At 38.9% G+C, this 20787-nt stretch overlaps 1 protein-coding gene across 1 annotated transcript; it reads left to right on the forward strand.

Moving 5' to 3' along the window:
• Nucleotides 1-19270: 19270 nt before the first annotated feature.
• LOC141601857 (uncharacterized) lies at nt 19271-20484 on the forward strand. The gene is made up of 2 exons (XM_074422163.1): nt 19271-19511; nt 19967-20484. Exons 1-2 carry the CDS (start codon nt 19271-19273, stop codon nt 20482-20484), a joined length of 759 nt encoding a protein of 252 aa, XP_074278264.1.
• Nucleotides 20485-20787: the final 303 nt, after the last annotated feature.

Here is a 20787-nt window from a genome sequence, read left to right on the forward strand (position 1 = left end):
TCTCGAGAACGCGAAGAGTAATAGAACCTTCGAGCTGTCAGAGATTCAAGAACCAAATACCGAGCAACCATTGGAGGAACCAGTTCCTTCAATCCCGGCTGCGGTTAGTATTCCTGAGGAACCTAGGAGGTCGGGAAGAGTCTCTATTCCTCCGGACAGATACATTGGTATGGTTGAGGAACATGACATAGATGACATTCTGCTCTTAACGAGTAGTGAACCCGCAACCTATAAAGGTGCCATGACTAGTTCCGACTCAAAGCTATGGCTTGAGGCCATGCAATCCGAGATGGACTCCATGTATGAGAACAACGTATGGGATCTTGTTGACTTGCCTGCTAAGGTTCGTCCCCTTCAATGCAAATGGCTTTACAAGATAAAGCATTCTGTGGAAGGTCAACAAGATATCTATAAAGCACGACTAGTTGCTAAAGGTTTCACCCAAGTGCCAGGTTTGCACTACGATGAAATTTTTGCACCCGTGGTCATGCTGCGTTCCATTCGGATTATCTTAGCGATTGCCGCTTTTCATGACTATGAAATTTGGCAGATGGATGTGAAAACCGCCTTCTTAAACGGTTATTTGGAGGAAGAGTTGTACATGGTACAACCCTAAGGTTTCATCGATCTTGTACATCCTAAGAAAGTGTGCAAGCTTAAGCGTTCCATTTATGGACTTAAGCAAGCCTCTCGGAGTTGGAATCATCATTTCGACCAAGTGATAAAAGAAAATGGATTTACTCGATCGGTCGAGGAACCATGTCTACATATCAAGTCGAGTGGGAGCAAGATTGTCTTCCTAATATTGTATGTTAATGACATACTCCTGATTGGGAATGACATACCTCTCTTAACTTCGGTAAAAGTATGGTTGAAGAACCATTTCCAGATGAAAGATCTGGGTGAGGCACAAAGAATTTTGGGCATCCGTATCTATCGAGATAGATCACGTCGGATGTTATCTCTCAGTCAGGAATCTTATATAGACAAGATTCTAGAGAGATTCAGCATGACTAACTCTAAAAGGGGTTTTCTTCCTATGGCTCCAGGGGTGCATTTGAGCAAGTCTCAGGCACCAGAGACACCGGAAGAGAAATAGCGCATGACAAGGATTCCTTATGCGACGGCTATAGGATCAATCATGTATGCCATGATATGCACACGTCCGGACGTGGCATATGCATTGAGTATGACGAGTCGATTCCAACAAAGATCCGGTGAATCACATTGGATGGTCACAAGAACATTCTTAAGTACCTACGGAGGACTAAAGATTGGGCATTGACTTATGGAGGCGATCAAAAGCTATGCGCAACCGATTCTGCAGATGCTAGCTTCCAAACGGATCGAGATGACTCGAAATCTCGGTCTGGATTCGTTTTTACTCTTAATGGCGCAGAGATCACCGGAAGAGTTCCAAACAAAGTGTTACAAAGAGATTCTACGACTGAGTCCGAGTACTATACCGCGTCTGAAGCTGCAAAGGAAGCGATATGGATGCGTCAATTCTTACAAGGACTATCTGTAGTGCCTAGTTCGAATGACCCGATCACCATCTATTGCGACAATAGAGGTTCCATCTTCCAAGCTAAGGAGCCTAAGTCTAGCAACAAGTCTAGACATGTACAACGGAAAGCTCATCTAATCCGAGATTACGTGGAGCAAAAGGAGGTGGTGATAGAAAAGATTGCTACAGATGATAATATAGCAGATCCTCTCACTAAACCATTACGACAAGATAAGCATGAAGGGCATGTTATTTCCATGGGAATTAAACGTGTTCCTGAGTTGTAGTACTCTTTTATGGATTAGTTTCATTTTCTCGTGTACTCTATACGACATCATCGTTTTGATATTTATATATTTTGTTTTTCATGTGGAGTTGTACGACAATCTTGAACACCACAAAGTGAACTGAACAAACATTATATTTTTGGTCCTTAATTGCCCACATGAGCTGATAACTCGGCAATTATTTTGTGACGTTGGTTGATGGTGGGTTCAACGAGCCATAAGTCAAACGGTTGACCGACCAATCACGGAGAGGCGAGTTATACGGATATCTCGTAGGACACAATTGTGACAACGACGTGGAGTCCTAAATGTTTTATAACATTCGGTGCCGGGTCGTGGATAGGACCTCCATGGTGATCCTAAGAGTCGATTCTTTTGACTATCGACCGTCTCTTGAGATCAAGGCCGATTTTGGGTGACTTTGGTTTCTTTCTCACGGTCATCCGTAACAGGGGGCCAAGTAGATTTTTTCTGGGTCATTTCATGCTGTGCTTAGATCGGCGGGAGTCGAGTTGAAGGAAATATTCAGCCTTTATCGGTACTCGATATTTCTCGGGGCCACTCGAGGAGTCAGAATCGAAATGCATGGCCATGCTCGAATACGGATTCGTTTTATCAGTTAAGTTACTCTCTAGTCGGGGAAACCACTCTTGATACGGATCGATTGTAAAATACGACCTTTGCGGATACGGATCTGCAAATTGTTTTACATTGAGTGGGAGAAATTTTAAATGGATATGAGAATCGGTTATCGCACATACACTTGTACGGACAAGTGGGATTTTGTTGGAGCCGGTGTCCTCCGGTTAGTGCGGATAACGTTATTGCACGTACACTTGTACGGACAAGTGGGAGCTTGTTGGGGCTGGTGTCCTCCACAGTTAGTGCAATGACATATAAATCTCTAAAAGGATTAAAGGGTATACTTTTATATTATTATCAGTTGGTCCACGTTTATCAATAACGGTTGGCTTGCTAGATAAGTTTGACGTTATTGTCATACAGATGGCGGTGATCAACTGGTCCCTAAAAGTCACTCCTATAGGATACGTTTGAGAGATGTGACGGTATGAAAATACAGTCATGTTGATGCCTAATATGACTAAGCGGTTAGTCAGAGTTATTGACTAATAATTAGTCAAACGCGATGTTGAGATATTTATTTAATACGGATTAAATAATACTGGCTAAGGTGAATTAAGCGGTTAATTCGTAAATTGAATATAAACGGTTATATTTAATTAATGTATATTGAATTAATTAATTATACAATATTGTCAATGTCGGACAAGTATTAATATGTCGACTGTTTCATGTTACTAGTCGATATTTTAATATCCGATATAGGATGACGATTTATAATTAAAACCCGTCATATATATTTTAGCAAAACGAGTCGGACCACGAGTTAAATAAGGAGAAAGTGGAAAGCCCACTCCCCCCTTGAGCTCACGGTTTGGCCGAGAATAACAAAAGGAGAGTCCCTCTCTCCTTTTGACCTAATCCTTCTCATTTGCAAGAAAATTAGGGTTTTGGAGCATTCTTCTCTGAAATTCTAGATCTCACATCAGAAAACTCATAAAAGCTCTCTCAATATTGCAAGGCAATCAGAGAGCAATTTCTAGCACAAGGGGCATAGTCTCAGACGATCTTGGGTGCAACATTTAGGAGGAAATCTACGTTGATTTATGTTCTTAGGCCGATTTGCATAGGACCCAAGGTTGATTCTTATTCTTTTATCGTTTTCTCTTGTTTTTCGTTTATGACAATTAATCACATGATAAAATTACGTTATAGTCCTTAATTTTAAGGGGTTTTATACGGATATTACCCTACATTTTCATGGCAAAATGGAGCTAAATTGATCAAATTAAATGACCAAGAATCAAAGGGAAGACAATGCTAGAAGGCCTATGTAGGAAATAAAGTAGCTTGGGCAATGATGAAAGGATCCTTGCATCTCCAACAAGATCCCCGAGGATTGTTGAGGAAAGAAAAGAAGAGAAGTGACTGACAAGGAATCCGAGCGTCTCCCTGCCCAGGACGAGCGTCTCCCTGCGACAATCCGAGCGTCCCGATGCCAAGACGCACGTCTTGAGGCCAAATGATCCGAGCGTCCCTCCCACAATCCGCTCGGATTCCCATGCAGAACCACCCGTCCCTGCTGCCTAGATACTCGGGACGAGCAGATTTTCCGGAGACCACCAAAACGGAGATGAGCATCTCCTTGGAGAGGAGCACTTCCTCAACTTTTCTTAAGGGTCTTAATAGTCATTTAAGCCCTTAGTAACCCTAATCTTTGTACCTAATCTCTAGTATAAATACCCCATTGTACTACCTAGATTAGCATGTCATCTTAATAGATCTTAATCTTATCTGAATCAAGTCCTAATACTCTCTTAATCTTGTAATCAACTCCTAATTTAGAATTAATACAAATCTCATTTCTTAATCATTCCTTAATTTCTCTATTTTTCATCATTTATTTTGGGTAATTAAAAGATTATTTGGATTTATTTGGAGGATTGACAACCTTCCATCAATCATCAAGTACTTTTATTATTCTTTGCTTTATTATTTGGAATCATCTTTATAGGTATAATTCTCTCTTAATCCCTTTTTAATTATTGTTAATCATCTTCATTTGTTCATCATGTTTTGCCTTGCTAGTATGATTGACAACCTTGTTAGCATGTTAAACTTGATAATGAGTGAGTAGTTACCTTAACTAGGGTTAATGGAGAATTAGGGGAAACCAACCTGGGGATTGATTCATGATTAATCTAATATGTTTTCATAATTAATTTGCTTGCTTGTTGTGATTTCAACTTATGCACATGTTATGCTTGATGAAATGCGAGCCTATGAATCCTTGCATTTTTTACCCATCACTTACCTTTTCAATGAGACTTGTAAGACATAAACCAACTCGAGTCTCATTAGACCATGCATATAGTTGGATAGGGAGGATTAAGTCGACTTGTAGGTGTTGTGCAATCTAATCGATTTGGCTCCGGGACCCAAACCTTCCTAGGGATTGTAAGATATACACTAACTCGATCCCATCACAATAATAATTGCTTGCATCTAGTAGAAAATATGTTTGTATGATCAAATCCCATGAATCCCCTATAAACCCATGACACCCTAGTGCTTTTAATCAATTGTTTACATCTCTTTTTAATCATCTTGCTTGTTTCATTACTTTATTTACATTGTTATTTAGTTTAGTTGATCTCCTACCTCAACCCAAATTGTGACACCCTTAGACACAACCACTTGCAATTGAAAATCTTACATCAATACCCGTCCCTTCGGATCCGACCTTTACTTACCTCTTTACTAAAAGTAGAGTAGTTTGTGAAGTTATAAATATTGTTTTGGTCTAGGTAACTCTTAACGATAAGTAACCGAAATCCATACACGACCAAAAATGGCGTCGTTGCCGGGGACGGTGTTAACTTGATTTGATTTTCTTTGATTGTTTTTAGTTGTGTCTTTCTTTGCCTTGGGGAAGTGAAAATCCTCAAGGTACTTCTCATCTTTTCTCTTAGTGCGTTTTGCAAAGATGGATATTATAGATTGTTTTGTTGAGGACCACTTGAATATACCTTTCTTCAAAGACCCCATGCAAGCATTGGAAACCTTAGAAGCAAGCGAGGCCAAAAATACGCATTGGGAATTAGAAGTAGATCTTCTTGAGGCCGCTCTAGCCAACAAGGAACTTACTCATGAGCAATTCGTATTAGTTCATAACATCCTTGTGGAAGCATATCAACCCACAGAAGAAGAACAAGCGACCGAAGATGATATCATACAAGCCAAGGAGCAAGAAGAATTTGTCATGGAATTTGAGTATGATGAGATCAGTGAGCTTGAAGAACAAGTTGAATATACCATGAGAATAGAATGTCTAATGGAAATGGAGCAAGTCCTTAATGAATCTTAAATGGAAGAAAATGAGGTACCAGTTCCAACTCTAAAACCCCTTCCCCCAAATTTGAAATATGCTTACCTTGATGAATCTAAGACTAAATCCGTGATTGTTAATGACAAACTTGATGAGAACCAAATGGGGAAATTGCTTGATGTGTTAAAACAACATGAAAATGCTATAGGTTATAGTCTAGATGACCTTAAGGGGATAAGTCCCAATTTTTGCATGCATAGAATTCATCTAGAGGAAGACCATAGACCTACCATCCAATCTCAAAGGAGATTAAACCCCCCACATGCAAGAAGTTGTAAAAGTGGAGGTTATGAAGTTACTTGATGCGGGAATCATATATCCTATATAGGATTCCTTATGGGTTAGCCCCATTCAAGTGGTGCCTAAGAAATGGAGGCACCACGGTGGTAACAAATGATAACAATGAGCTAATACCCACAAGGAAGATCACCGGTTGGCGTATGTGTATTGACTATCGAAAATTGAATTCCGCAACAAGAAAGGATCATTTCCCCCTACCATTCATTGACCAAATGCTTGAGAGGTTAGCCTCTAACAAGTTCTTTTGCTACCTTGATGGGTATTCGGGATTCTTCCAAATCCCGATACACCCGGATGACCAGCATAAGATCACCTTCACATGCCCTTATGGTACTTTTGCATATAGGAGAATGTCGTTTGGCTTATGTAATGCCCCCTCTACTTTCCAAAGATGCATGATGAGTGTCTTCTCCGACTACCTAGAAACCTTAATAGAGGTTTTTATGGATGATTTTAGCGTTTATGGAAAGACTTTGACTTTTGCTTGCGTAATATTTCTCTTGTATTGCAAAAATGTGAAGATGTTAGTCTCGTTTTGAATTGGGAAAAGTGTCACTTTATGGTCAATAAAGGTATTGTTTCGGGTCATTTAATCTCGGAAAAGGGCATCGAAGTCGATAAAGCTAAGGTTGAGGTGATAGAGAAACTCCCACCTCCCGTGAATGTTAGAGGGGTGAGAAGTTTTCTCGGTCACGCGGGTTTCTATCGCCGTTATATAAAAGATTTCTCAAAAATCGCGAAACCCCTCACTCAACTCTTACTTAAAGATGCCCAATTCCACTTTACTAATGAGTGTGTTGAAGCCTTTAATAGAATTAAGGAAGCACTAATCTCGGCACCGATCATTCAACCACCAAATTGAGAACTACCATTCAAGATCATGTGCGACGCGAGTAACTACACCGTTGGAGCGGTTCTTGGCCAACAGGTAGGAAGGGCTTTATATGCTATCTATTATATAAGCAAGACTCTTGATTCCTCCTAAAGGAATTATGATACTACCGAAAAGGAACTCCTTGCCATTGTCTATCCATTAGACAAATTCCGTTCCTATTTGCTTGGATCAAAAGTGATTGTTTTCTCGGATCACCGTGCTCTTCGACATCTCTTGATAAAGAAAGAAGCAAAACCAAGATTGTTGAGATGGATTTTTCTACTCCAAGAATTTGACTTAGAAATAAGACATAAGAAGGGGGCCGAGAATGTGGTAGTGGATCATTGGTCGAGAATCCGATTTCATGATGAAGAAGAAGAGACACCGATCAATGACTCTTTTCCCGATGATATTTTGATGGCCATTCATTCACAACTTGAGAGGCATACTACTCCATGGTTTGCCGACTATGCCAATTATATTGTTGGAGGAGTTCTTCCTCAAAATTTGAGCTACAACCAAAGGAAGAGATTCTTATTCGAAGCAAAGAGATATTTTTGGGATGACTCCAATCTTTACAAAGAGTGTAGTGATGGACTTTACCGGAGGTGCATACCCCATTGGGAGATTCATGGTATTTTGGAAGGATGTCACTCATCACTTTATGGTGGACACTATGGAGCACGAAGGACTATTTCTAAGATCCTTCAATCGGGCTTCTTTTGGCCTACCATGTTCCAAGATGCTAGGGAATTCATCCTCCATTGTGATGCTTGTCAAAAAACGGGAAATATTTCTTGGAGGAACGAGATGCCGCAAAGAGGGATATTGGAGGTGGAAATCTTCGATGTTTGGGGCATCGACTACCAAGGTCCATTTGTGACATCTAAGGGAAACAAATATATCCTTGTGGCCGTTGACTATGTTTCAAAATGGGTAGATGCAATTGCTACCCCAACCGATGATGCCAAAATGGTCACCAAACTCTTCAAGAAAATAATCTTCCCATGGTTCGAAGTCCCTAGAGCAATCATAAGTGATGGAGGGACACATTTTCATGAAAAAAAGCTCACATCCCTTTTGACCAAATATGGCGTTCAACATAGAACCGGCTTGGGATATCATCCTCAAACAAGTGGTCAAGTTGAAGTCTCAAATAGAGAGATCAAGCAAATCCTTGAGAAGGTTGTTAACAAGACTCGTAAGGATTAGAGCATGAAGCTTGATGACGCTCTTTGGGCTTATAGGACGGCCTATAAGACTCCCATAGGAGCCTCCCCTTACAAACTTGTCTATGGGAAAGCATGCCACTTGCTACTTGAGCTAGAATACAAAGCTTTTTGGGCAATCAAAACACTCAACCTTGATCTCAAACTAAGTGGTCAAAAGAGAATGATGCAAATCCAAGAGTTAGAGGAATTCCGACTACAATCTTATGAGAATGCCAAAATCTACAAAGAAAGGACAAAGTTGCTTCATGACAAGAGAATCAAGCAAAAGGCCTTATACAAGGGAGACAAAGTCCTTCTATTCAACTCCCGATACCGACTCTTTCCCGGGAAGTTGAACTCTAGATGGATGGGTCCCTATGTGATCACCGAAGTAGGAAAATATGGAGACTTCGAGATAAGGTCGGAAGATGGGAGCAAATTTAAAGTCAATGGCCAAAGATTGAAACCATATTATGAAGGAGCATTCATTGGAGAGGTCGAGGTCACCTACCTCGGGCCTCCTCCTCCTTGAGAAGATCATCAAAGAGGGAGTTTGGTGGAGTCCTTTCCAAACCACCACTTGTAAATATACTAACTATTCTTACTTGTATCTTTAACTTCATTGCATTTTTATCATAAGCATAATTCTTGCCAATGAGAGTAAGTGAGGGAGGGTCACTAATCATTTTTTATGAATGAAGGATTTAGAAATTCAAGTGCAGGGAAGCACTTTCAACCAAATGAGGAATGAAGGAGGAACAGGATCAAACCGAGCGTCCTGTAAGGAATCCGCTCGTCCTGACACAAGATCCGAGCGACCTGGTGAGCAGACGCTCGTCTTGAGAGAGCTGGGAAACAAATATTTTGATCTGACTGGAGATCCGAGCGTCTCCACAGACGATCTGCTCATCTCAGGCAAGACGGTCATCTTACCATGCATCCGCTCGTCCTGATCGTATCATTTTCTTGGATTTCATCCTGACAAAGAACCTGAGCGTCCCCAGTAGGATCCGCTCGTCTTCGTGCAGAAATCCGAGCATCCCGACGAGAATCCGTTCGTCCTGGCTACTCCGAAATTTGGGATCTGATCTAACTGAAGATCCGAGCGTCCCGTGAGGAATCCGCTCGTCTCCAGGAGCCACAATCCGAGCGTCTCGTGCTCGAGCCGCTCGTCGCCCTACCGTCTATTCCTTCTAATTTCTCGCCACTTAAAATCCTTCCCCACCACACACTTCGTGACACCTCATCCTTCCTTCCACTTTAAAATATAAAACCCCCTCTCATATAACTCAAACCATATCTCAAGCGCTCATTTGCCCCTCAAAAACAAAAACCCCCAAAATCTAGGGTTTCAAAAGATTCAAAAGAAGATCTAAATCACAAAGAACATCTCCATATTTCAACAAGTCTAACTCTAGATCTACATTCAACAATGGGACCAAGAGGATCATTATTTAGAGAGAAAATAAGACCAAGGGTAAGGGGTAGCTCATCTACTTCCCACCTTAATACTTTGAGGAGGGAACATGAAGAGATAATTGATCTTACAAAACTTGATGAGTTTTCCAACATAGAGTTTGTCAATGATGTACAAAGGCTCGTTTTCCATCGTCTTCTTGGTAAGAACATTCTACCCACTAAATTTATGTGCCATACGACTTTGAGGAAACTTGTAATCTTTCATCAAACCGAAGCTCTCTTTGAATTGTTTGGTCTTTCAACCTTATTTCACATGCATGAGCGTACCTATCGATCTATAGTTCTTGAATTCATGAGATTCTTGAAAATCACTACCTTGAACAAGACCATATGTGTGGAATTTAGATTGGAAAACACCACTAGAATGATGACCCTTGTTGAATTCGCTAATGTGCTTGGGCTAGATGTTTCGCCTACCCGAACATCAAAGCCAAGAAAGTATAGCATAGCACCCCTTTGGAGAGCAATGACGGGTCGGGGTTTTTCATACATCAAAGAATGCTTGGCTTTTCACATTCAAAATCCTATCATTAGGCTCACATACCGATTTCTAGCCAGCACTCTTCTTGTCCGTCGGGATCCCGCAATAGTGAATGAGCTTGACCTTGTATTCATGGAGTCTTACCTCGAAATTCAAGGAAGAAGCGGATACCATTTTAACGCCCCCCCCCCCATGTTCTTCTAGAGAAATGGGCTAAATTCCGGAATGGGGACGATGATGGTGTCAAACATATTGTCAATAGGGGGACTTATCACAAGGATTGCCAAGTTTTTCAACCCCAAATTCAATAAAAACAATGAGTATGTACCCCTTCCGGGCAACACAAGGATCAATGAAGAGCTAATCCTTAGGCAACACCATTGGATGACCCATGAGGGATATGAAAAGAGGATCAAATGGCTTACTAAAGGGAACACTCCCATTTACCTACCAATAGAAGGATTAGCAAGAATTTCACCAAGACGAGGACCTCTCTCTGCAATACCATCATATCTCATCCCAACAAATGCGAATCAAGTAAATCAAGCACCACCTCCAACACAACATCAACAACATGAACAACAAAAGAATGACAATGAAAAGATTGTGATACCACCTTACCCCTTCCAATGCCAACCTTACAACCACCCGAATCCTTTCATCCTCCCTAGGGGTGATTTTGTGACAGGAATCCTTCAAGATATGCATCTCCGACAATTTGAAGCCAATGTGGATAATTATTATGCCTTGTATCCATAATTTCACCAAATGGCTCGGCAAGGAATCATTAGTGAAGAGGGAATGCTTCCCTCTTGGGCTCAAATGCATATTCTTTTCCCAAATTCGAAAAAAGCTAATGAAGGAGCACATGGTCAAGGAGGTGAAGGGAGTGAAAACTCAAATGGTGGAGACACGGTGGAGCTAAATAGCGAAGAGGATGAGTTTATGGATTTCCATGAAAGCGATGCATCAAGGGAAGCTTGGGATAGTGATTTGGGAGGGGATGATGATGACCTTTGAAGAACACTTCATGAGCTAGATGGAGCGGCTACGAGGCACCCATCAAGGCCAAAGTGAAGTTTCTTTTTCTCCCCCCTCATTTCTTTCTTTTTCATGACAAGAATAATCATGTTTTGATTCACAATTTATTGTTTCCACCTTGTGGAGTCCTTGTAAAATTGAAGGACTATTATCTCACCTTGGCAATATTAAAGGTGCTAATTTAATTGTTCCCACTTTTTCAAAATCTAAAATGACAATTGTAGTTTCATGCATAGCATCTTTATGCATGAACTCCCCCAATTTTTGACATTAGAAATAGTGTCTATTTTGGTTTGGGGAAGTTTACGCATATGCATTGGGAGCTAATCTAAATTATGCTCTCCATTCATAACAAAAACACATGCATCATATAGCATAGCTTAGTTTGCATTCACTTTTGTATATATGTCATATAGTTTGCATTTAGTTTAGAAATCATGCATTTTCATATAAATTACATAATTTCCTATCGTATTGGCCATTGAGGACAATGCCCATACTAGTGTGGGGTTGGGAAATTCTAACATGACTTTTTAAACAAAAAATGATAAAAATTGAAAAATTTTGAAAAATTTTGAAAAATACAAAAATATGTCTTTTAATTTCATTAAAACAAAATCCATAAAAATTTGAAAAATTCAAAAATCCAAAAATACGTTCATTTCCTTTGTAATGTAGTCTTGTATATATTGTCTTGTATATATTGTGTTTGTTCATCCTTTTTCACATTGATCGACTACGCCACATCCGAGAGATGGGGATATTGAAGACCGCATGGTATGATCTTTCCAATCTCCTTTTTCCTCTTTATATTAATGACTATGTGGCTTTATTTTGATTGATACAGTATAAACAATGTGATTATAGGATTGCATTTAATTTATTTGGCATACTAGTTGGTAAAAGCATATGCATTAGGATGTACAAATGTTAGTTGCATCATGGCATGTAATTGCATTTAGGAAAAATTTTGTGAAAACATCTATTTGGGAAGCTTGACAAGTGTATATAAGGCCCTTGTAGATACTTTTTCTTCTTAAGACTTCGCTTGTTAGAATAGTTGTAAAACACCCTAGGATGTGTCATGCTAGTATCCTTTGACCCATGGATTAAGGGCTAGTCAAGAGTACCTTGTGGTGTGATAACTCCTTGGCTACCGTTTATTCCAAGGTGACCCTTGAAACCATGCAACCATCATCCATGATTGACAACCTTGTTAGCATGTTAAACTTGATAATGAGTGAGTAGTTACCTTAACTAGGGTTAATGGGGAATTAGGGAAAATCAACATGGGGATTGATTCATACTTAATCTAATATGTTTTCATAATTTATTTGCCTGCTTGTTGTGATTTCAACTTATGCACATGTTATGCTTGATGAAATGCGAGCCTATGAATCCTTGCATGTTTTACCCATCACTTACCTTTTCAATGAGACTTGTAAGACATAAACCAACTCGAGTCTCATTAGACCATGCATATAGTTGGATAGAGAGGATTAAGTCAACTTGTATGTGTTGTACAATCTAATCGATTCGGCTCCGGGACCCAAACCTTCCTAGGGATTGTAAGATATACACTAACTCGATCCCATCACAACAATAATTGTTTGCATCTAGTAGAAAATATGTTTGTATGATCAAATCCCATGAATCCCCTATGAACCCATGACACCCTAGTGCTTTTAATCAATTGTTTACATCTTTTTTTAATCATCTTGCTTGTTTTCATTACTTTATTTACATTGTTATTTAGTTTAGTTGATCTCCTACCTCAACCCAAATTGTGACACCCTTAGACACAACCACTTGCAATCGAAAATCCTACATCAATATCCGTCCCTTTGGATCCAACCTTTACTTACCTCTTTACTAAAAGTAGAGTAGTTTGTGAAGTTATAAATATTGTTTTGGTCTAGGTAACTCTTAACGACAAGTAACCGAAATCCATACACCGACCAAGCGCAGAATCCAAATTTTTACTATGTTGTTGAAAGGGACGCAGATAATAAGTTGTTGAACATTTTCTGGTCAGATGCACGATGTTGTACCATGTACAAGGCTTTTGGTGACCCATCGTTGTTTGATAGTACATCCCTAAGCAACAGGTACCAGATGCCTTTCTGTCCATTCGTAGGAGTTAATCATCATGGAAGTACAGTATTATTTGCAGCGGCTTTACTTTCATATGAAGACACCGAGTTATTCGAGTGGGTGTTTGAGAAGTGGATGGAATATATGGGGAGAGCTCCAACCGTCTTATTAACTGATCAATGCAAAGCAATGGAGGGGGCAATCAAGAAAGTGTTCCCGGAGACTAAACGTAGATTATCCCTTTGGCATATTCTTCAAAACGCGGATAAGAATTTAAAAGACCACCCACAATTTCCTCAGATTGACAGAGATTTACGTACGATTTTGCATGAAAGTATCACGGAGGAGAAATTTTAAGATATGTGGGACGATTTCATGGAAAAATACAACTTGCAACGCAACAAATGGTTAAGGTATGCGTGGGATATGAGACAGTGATGGATGCCTGTTTTTTGGAAAGACACTTTCTATGTGGGTATGTCTTCAACTCAGAGGAGTGAACAAATAAACAGATTTATTAAAACATATATGAGCATAGAAACTAGCCTGATGAAGTTCATGAAGCAGTATGGGGATGCCATAGAGAAAACGGTGGAGGACGAGAAAGTCAATAACGCCAAAGACATTAAGAGCCCGCTTAAATGAGATCCTCTGATATTATTCGAGGATGTATATAGTAAGGTCTACACAAACAGTAAATTCGAAGAGGTGAAAACTGAGGTATATGGTTGTATAAGCACCAACGTCAAAAGTCTTCCAAATAGTTTGGGTTTCATAAAGAGGTTTAGGGCCACATCAATGGTGACAGAAGCATTTTGAAAGAAAGATCGAAGAAGTTTCAAAGTGAGTATTGATACAATCACTGGTGAGTATAAATGTGGTTGTAAGATGTTTGAATTTAGAGGGATCTTATGTCGTCATATCATGAAGTGTCTTGACGTGTTGGACGTAAAAGGTATCCCAGATAAATACATCTTGGATCGCTGGCGCAAGAATTTGGTTAGAGGATACGAAAACATCCGGGTTGGGTATTACAACCCGGATGAGACAGAACGTGTTAAAAGGTCTCTTGAGATAACGATGAAAAATGATTACATTAAGAGGTTGGCTATGCAAAGTGAAGGGTCTTGTGCCATTTATACTAGCAGAACCGATGAACTAATCAAAGGGTTGGAGGCTAATGCTGGGATACAGACTATAGATTCATTTGCGGCAGGTGGAGTTTCCTAAAAAATGTGGGGTCGGAGGATTCTACGACCTAGGGAGACTACTCTAAACACACTTCAACAAGAAGGTGACATTAGAGACCCCCCGACAAGCGAGGGAATGGCATAAGGCGTGTCGTAAAACAGACAAAGAGGAGGAGAAAGACAACTGATGATGATCCGACGACCACTACGCTCCCCCCAAATATGAACCCAACCCGACATGTCGCAAACGATGATGCTTCATCCTTTATGAGAGGCTCTAGTGGTACACAAAATACTCCAACGCACCTCACTCCACGTTTTACAGCGTCACAGAATACTCCGACGTTCTCCCAATCACAACAGACTCCACAATTTAGGTCACAGTATTCAAATTCTCAACATACTCATAGTCATAGGTTGTAGCTTTAAAATGGGAAGTATGAATTTTTTTTTGTCAATCATTTGGCATCTTTAAACAAATAATGTATGATCAATCAAAATCAATGATTTTTTTTCTTAATTCATTTGCATCTGCCCATCGATTAACATGCGATAATATTTCTAAGACACTTTCAATAAGAGTCTATGTTTTTAAGTATTAAAATAGCATTCGGTTAACTTGTGCAAATTTATGCCAAAAAAAACCTACAAGGAGATTCAAACACTGCATCACTAACTTATCCTATGACATTTCCAGTCCTATATATATATATATATATATATATATATATATATATATATATATATATATATAAAAAAAGAAAATTACAACTTAATACCTAGTATTTATCGTATTTTACAAACTACCACCTTGTATTTCGTTTATTACAAACAACCACCTACATTACACGGTATATATCCGAACTCCCACCCTATTTCATTCTCGATCATCAGTTTATTCAAGTTCTGACTCGTTAAGTTAACATACTATAAAAGACCAAAATACCCTTATTTTAATTCATTCAAAACACATTGGGTTTTTAAAAAGGGTCGGGCTTTTTCACATACGAATTTTACTCTTTCACATACGCATTTTACATTATTACCCTTGTTATTTTTTTCATCCCTCACCAAATTAATTTTTTTCTCCCAACAGCCCAATAATTCATAGTATATCATCATCAAATTGCCAATCACCAAAAAAAATTATCATCATGAAATTGTCAGATTGTATACTTATTCCCCAATAGGCCACCAACAACAAACTCAAACCATCGCTAGCCACCGCCAGCTCACCCCATGTCCCCAGTCCCACCATCTACTCACCAAGTTACCCCCCCCACTGGCCTCACCAAAAACTTCACTCGTCACCCAACCCGCAAAATCTCTAATAAACCTCCCGAAAACCACAACGCCAACCTATGAAACCGTCTACACCACCAACAAAAAACCTAGATCTAGGAATTTCGTGGATTCAAGGTGCTGGTAACGACAAGTTGGAGATCAACTAGTGCGGAGGGTGGTAGTCAGGTGACAATGGTGAAAAAGTTGTGAGTGAAGCTTTGTTTGTGGTGGCAGTAGCGAGGAGATGGTGGGAGGGATGATGTATGGTGGAAACATAGTAGTAATTACTCAAATCTTTGAGATTGTGTAAGATTTATGATGAATGATTCTATATTCTCTTGATGGATGAAGACCCTCACAACTTTGATTGTTGGGTTTTGATTTTTCAAAAATAATGTGATAGATTGTTATTGTATTTTTGGGGTTTAACAGGAGTTTGATTTTGGGGTTGATTTTGTTTGTCTTTTAATTAGATGGTAATGAGTGTTTGGAGTAGATAAAAAGTAAGGGCATTATAATCACTCCATAGTTTATTCACTTAATAAGTCGGGAATTATGCTAAATGATGATCGGGAATGAAATACGGTGGGAGTTCGGATATATACCATATAATGTAAGTGGTTGTTTGTAATAAACGAAATATAAAGTGGTAGTTTGTAAAATACGGTAAATACTAGGTGGTAAGTTACACACACACACACACACACACACACACACATACACACACACACACACACACACACACACACACACACATATATATATAGAGAACCACCCATATAATGAGAACCATGAGAACCACTTAACAACCCTTGGATCTAATAATACTCAGGCTGAGATTAACTCAACCAAAGCCCAAACTTTTTCGCGTGTCCCACCCAAACTCAACTAATCTCAGCCATTTTCTAATTTTGCTTTCTCTCTCATCATTCTTTCTCTCTCTTCAACTCATCTCGTCGACTATCAAAACCTTCCGCCATCGCCTCTTCGATAATCAAACCTTAACTTTCTCTACAATCGAACGATAAATTCTTCGACAATCAACCTTTCGACGCTGCTTCAATCAATGAAACCTTTAAATTCGAGGTAAAATTTCGATCTTGATGATTATTTATTGTGAAATTAGTTGAATTAGTCGATTAAATTAGATTGTTCATAAAATTAGGGATTGATTCATCGATTAGTTTTCTGAATTGATGAATTATGCTTCTGAATTTATGGTTTCGTCAATTAAATTGGGGAAACTGAGAAATTAGGGTTACGGAATTTGAGAAATTTATTGAAATCATGAAATTAGGGTTTTATTCGTCTATTAATTTTCTGGATTGATTAATTATGTTTCTGAATTTAGGGTTTCATGAATTAAATTAGGGAAACTGAGAAATTAGGATTGGAGAAATTTGAAAATCACCTAAATTTGTTGAAATCAGGACATAGGAGACCATTTATGTGCATCAAATTCCTGTTTATGTGCATCAAATTCCTGTTTAGGCGCATCAAAGTGTGATTTTGTGAATCAAATTGGCTTAATTGAGAAATTAGGGTTGGAGAAATTGTGAAATTGCCTACATTTGTTAAAATCAGGGACTCGATTTCATGAATTATACTATTGTATTGTTGCTTATTTAATTTTTGACATTTCTTGTTGCAGCAATAATGACAATGACAACTGCTCAATACTATCACAAACTTCTTCAAATGTCATTACAAACGAAGGAGTGACTGTTGAAGCTAATGGATGTCAGCCTATATTAGAGATATATGCAATAGCAGTTGAACATGATGTTCCTGAAGTTGTGACTTTCGAATTTGTTGAAGGTACAATTCTGTTCATCCTGAAGTTGTGAGTTTCATGGTTATCTTAGTTATTATTGTTAAAAAGTTGGTAGCCATCCCAATTCTTGGTTGTCCAACTGGTAGTTGCTTGATGTTTTCGGCTTTTTTAAGGCAATTAAGCTTAGTTTTTAGGATACTCGTCCTCTGTACATGCATGAAATAAGGTTCAGTGTGCATGAAATGAGGTGTAATGTGCATCAAATAAGGTTATAAGGTGTCAATGTTTAATTAGTAGTTGGCCTTTGACTCGGAAAATCTCCTTAAGGTATGGCTGCTGGCAGTGTTCTGTATTCACTGTTGTATTTTTGTCACCTATGAAAACTCTATTAGTGTTAAACTTCTCAGATTGTCCGAAATTTATGATTCATGAAAGCTATATTTTGCTTGTTGGATAGAGTAGTTAAACTTCTCAGACTGTCTATTAGGGAACACGATTTGCCTCCGATTTGATGCATGTAGAAGTTTATTTCATGCACATATAGCACTTTCCCATGCATGTATAAGGCAAGTATTAAGACACCCTCGCTTTGGAGGTTAGAACGGTGCTGTTCTATACATATGGTTATGTAATAGAATGTTTATGGTCAGGGGGAGTGTACTTGGATTATCCAGCAACACTAATTTGTGAGAGTGTAATTCATATTCTTTTTTATCCCTCATCTTTCTTACTTTAATTGCACCACATATGCAGATATCATAGTAGAGGAGGCGGAGGACGAGGAGGCAGCAGAAGGTTCTTCAAGCAACACGAATCGGGTTTTTGAGTGTCTCATCCATCTTAAGCCTGTTATTGGTACGATATTCGATAAGCTTGAACTAGGTGTTGAGTTTTATTAAGCATATGCAAAAGAATGTGGGTTTGTGACTAGGTTAAGCTCACAAAAGTCTAAAAAGGGTGTCGTTACGCATAAAAAAGTTGTGTGCAATAAGGCTGGAGTATGTGAAGCGAAAGGGAAAAATCACCGGAGGCAAAGGACTATGATAGAATGTCCTTCTTGTATTAAATTTAAGCGAATTTTGGAGGAAGGCCCTGATATGGGTAAATACCAAATTTATGGTTTTCATGAAGGTCATAATCATATGCCACAAACACCATCAACAATGGTACATTTGACACAAACGAGAGAGTTGAATGTAGTTCACAAAAAAATGATAATTGACAACTCCAAAAATAACATAGGTCCAGTTAAGTCGTATAGGTTATTCAAGGAGTATGTTAGAGGTTATAGAAATGTGGGTGCGTCATTGGAAGACTTTAAAAACTTTTCTAGAGATATCAAAAATTATTTATCAGAGGGGGATGCTCAAATGCTTATTGAGCATTTTATGAAGATAAAACACATGTGTCCATCTTTTTATTTTGATTTTGAGGTAGACGAGATAGGTCGATTGTCACATGTGTTTTGGGCTGACCCTATTAGTATTAAAAACTATTTGTTATTCGGGGACATGACCTCTTTTGATACGACCTTTAGAAAAAACAAGTATAGGATGATATTTGGCCCTTTCACGGGGGTGGATAATCATAAGAGATGCGTGACCTTTGGGGCTGGACTTATTATTAATGAGAGCAAGGACTCCTTTGCTTGGCTATTTACGAAATTCGTAGAGGCTATGGGGGATCGTCATCCAGTTTGTATGATAACTGATGAAGATGCGGGGATAGAAGAAGGAATGAAATTAGCCTAGAAAGACAAGGTGCAACACGGATATTGCATGTGGCATATACTGAAAAAGTTGCCTGAGAAGGTAGGGCCTGTAATATGTAAAGATACTGAGTTTCTGAAGAAGATAAACCGATGTGTTTGGAGCGAAGATGTGGAGCCGCCTGAATTTGAGGAAAGGTGGACAACACTAGTTGAATCTCGTGGGTTGTCGGATAACGAGTGGCTTAAGGAGAAGTACAACATTAGAAATATGTGGGTTCCAGCTTTCTTTCGCGACTTGTTTTTAGGAGGTTTGATGAAAACAAACTCCATGTCAGAGTCAAAAAACCACTTTTTCAGCAACTTCACTAATCCTAATTTAACCCTAGTTGAGTTTTGGATGAGATTTGAGAGTGTGATGGATGCACAAAGATGGACTCATTCAAAACTCGTTGCACAATAAAAAAAAAACTCCTTCCCCCGGTTGTCGACTCCATTAGCCCTAGAAAAGCATGCAACAGAAATCTACACTCCAATAATTTTTGGCGATTTTCAAAAGGAAGTCGAAGCAGCTTGATATTCATGTGATGTTGGGGATAAAGAAAAAGATAAAACATATCCAATTCTATAACAGATATCATAGATCAAGTTCGAAACAAAACGTATAAGGTTGGTTTTAAGAAGGATGTTTTTTCAGTGGTATGCACTTGTAAGAAGTTCGAAAGACATGCAATAATTTGTCGACATGCTATGTGTGTCTTTAAAGATCGGGGAATTCAGAAAGTTCCAAGTGACTACCTGCTTAGTCGGTGGAGCAAACTAGCAACCTGCCAGCCAATCGTCGGCCCTAATGGCCAGTTGCTTGCTGATTGTACATCAATGGATGTACAGAAAAACAAAGTTGGTGAGTTATGGTCAGAGTTGTTTACTTGTGTGGCACTCGTTGAACAGAGTCCTGGGCATTGCGATGAGTTGCTTGGGATTTTGCGTGAGTTTAAGGAAAGGGTAAAAAATGCCCCTGATGAAAGTGGCAATACTGGTATTACAAAGGTAAAGGACAAGAATGCTGAAATTGGGATGCTTTTAGGAATAAGCATCCCTAGTGAGATTAAGGTTTTGCCTCCAAGGCAGTGCAAAAACAAAGGCTCGGAAAAAAGGCTGATCTCACAAAGAGAACGAGCTGGGGAAGTGAACAAGAAAGCGCTAAGAAAATGCAGGGCTTGTGGGGAGATGGCGAACCACGACAGCAGGAATTGTGACCGAAGGACACCCGACAATGAGTAGAGTAATTTTTTTTAAAGAATATTTAAAGCATTCGACATTTGCCTTATTGAAAAATTCGGGATTTTTATTTTATTTGATAGATGTTGGACATTTGCCTTATTGATAACTTATACCTAGTATAATCCCAATTTTCAAATCTTATACCTAAGATAATTTTTTTTAAAACTTATACCTATAATTTTATTTTCTATCAAACTTAATACCAATTTTCCAAAAAAGACATAAATTGACCATTTTATCCTTACGACCTTACTAATTAAACATAATCACTTTCTTTCAACCATTAAGACCCACAATCTTCCT

Source organism: Silene latifolia, chromosome 9 (assembly GCF_048544455.1).
Source record: "Silene latifolia isolate original U9 population chromosome 9, ASM4854445v1, whole genome shotgun sequence".
NCBI classification, from domain to species: domain Eukaryota; kingdom Viridiplantae; phylum Streptophyta; class Magnoliopsida; order Caryophyllales; family Caryophyllaceae; genus Silene; species Silene latifolia.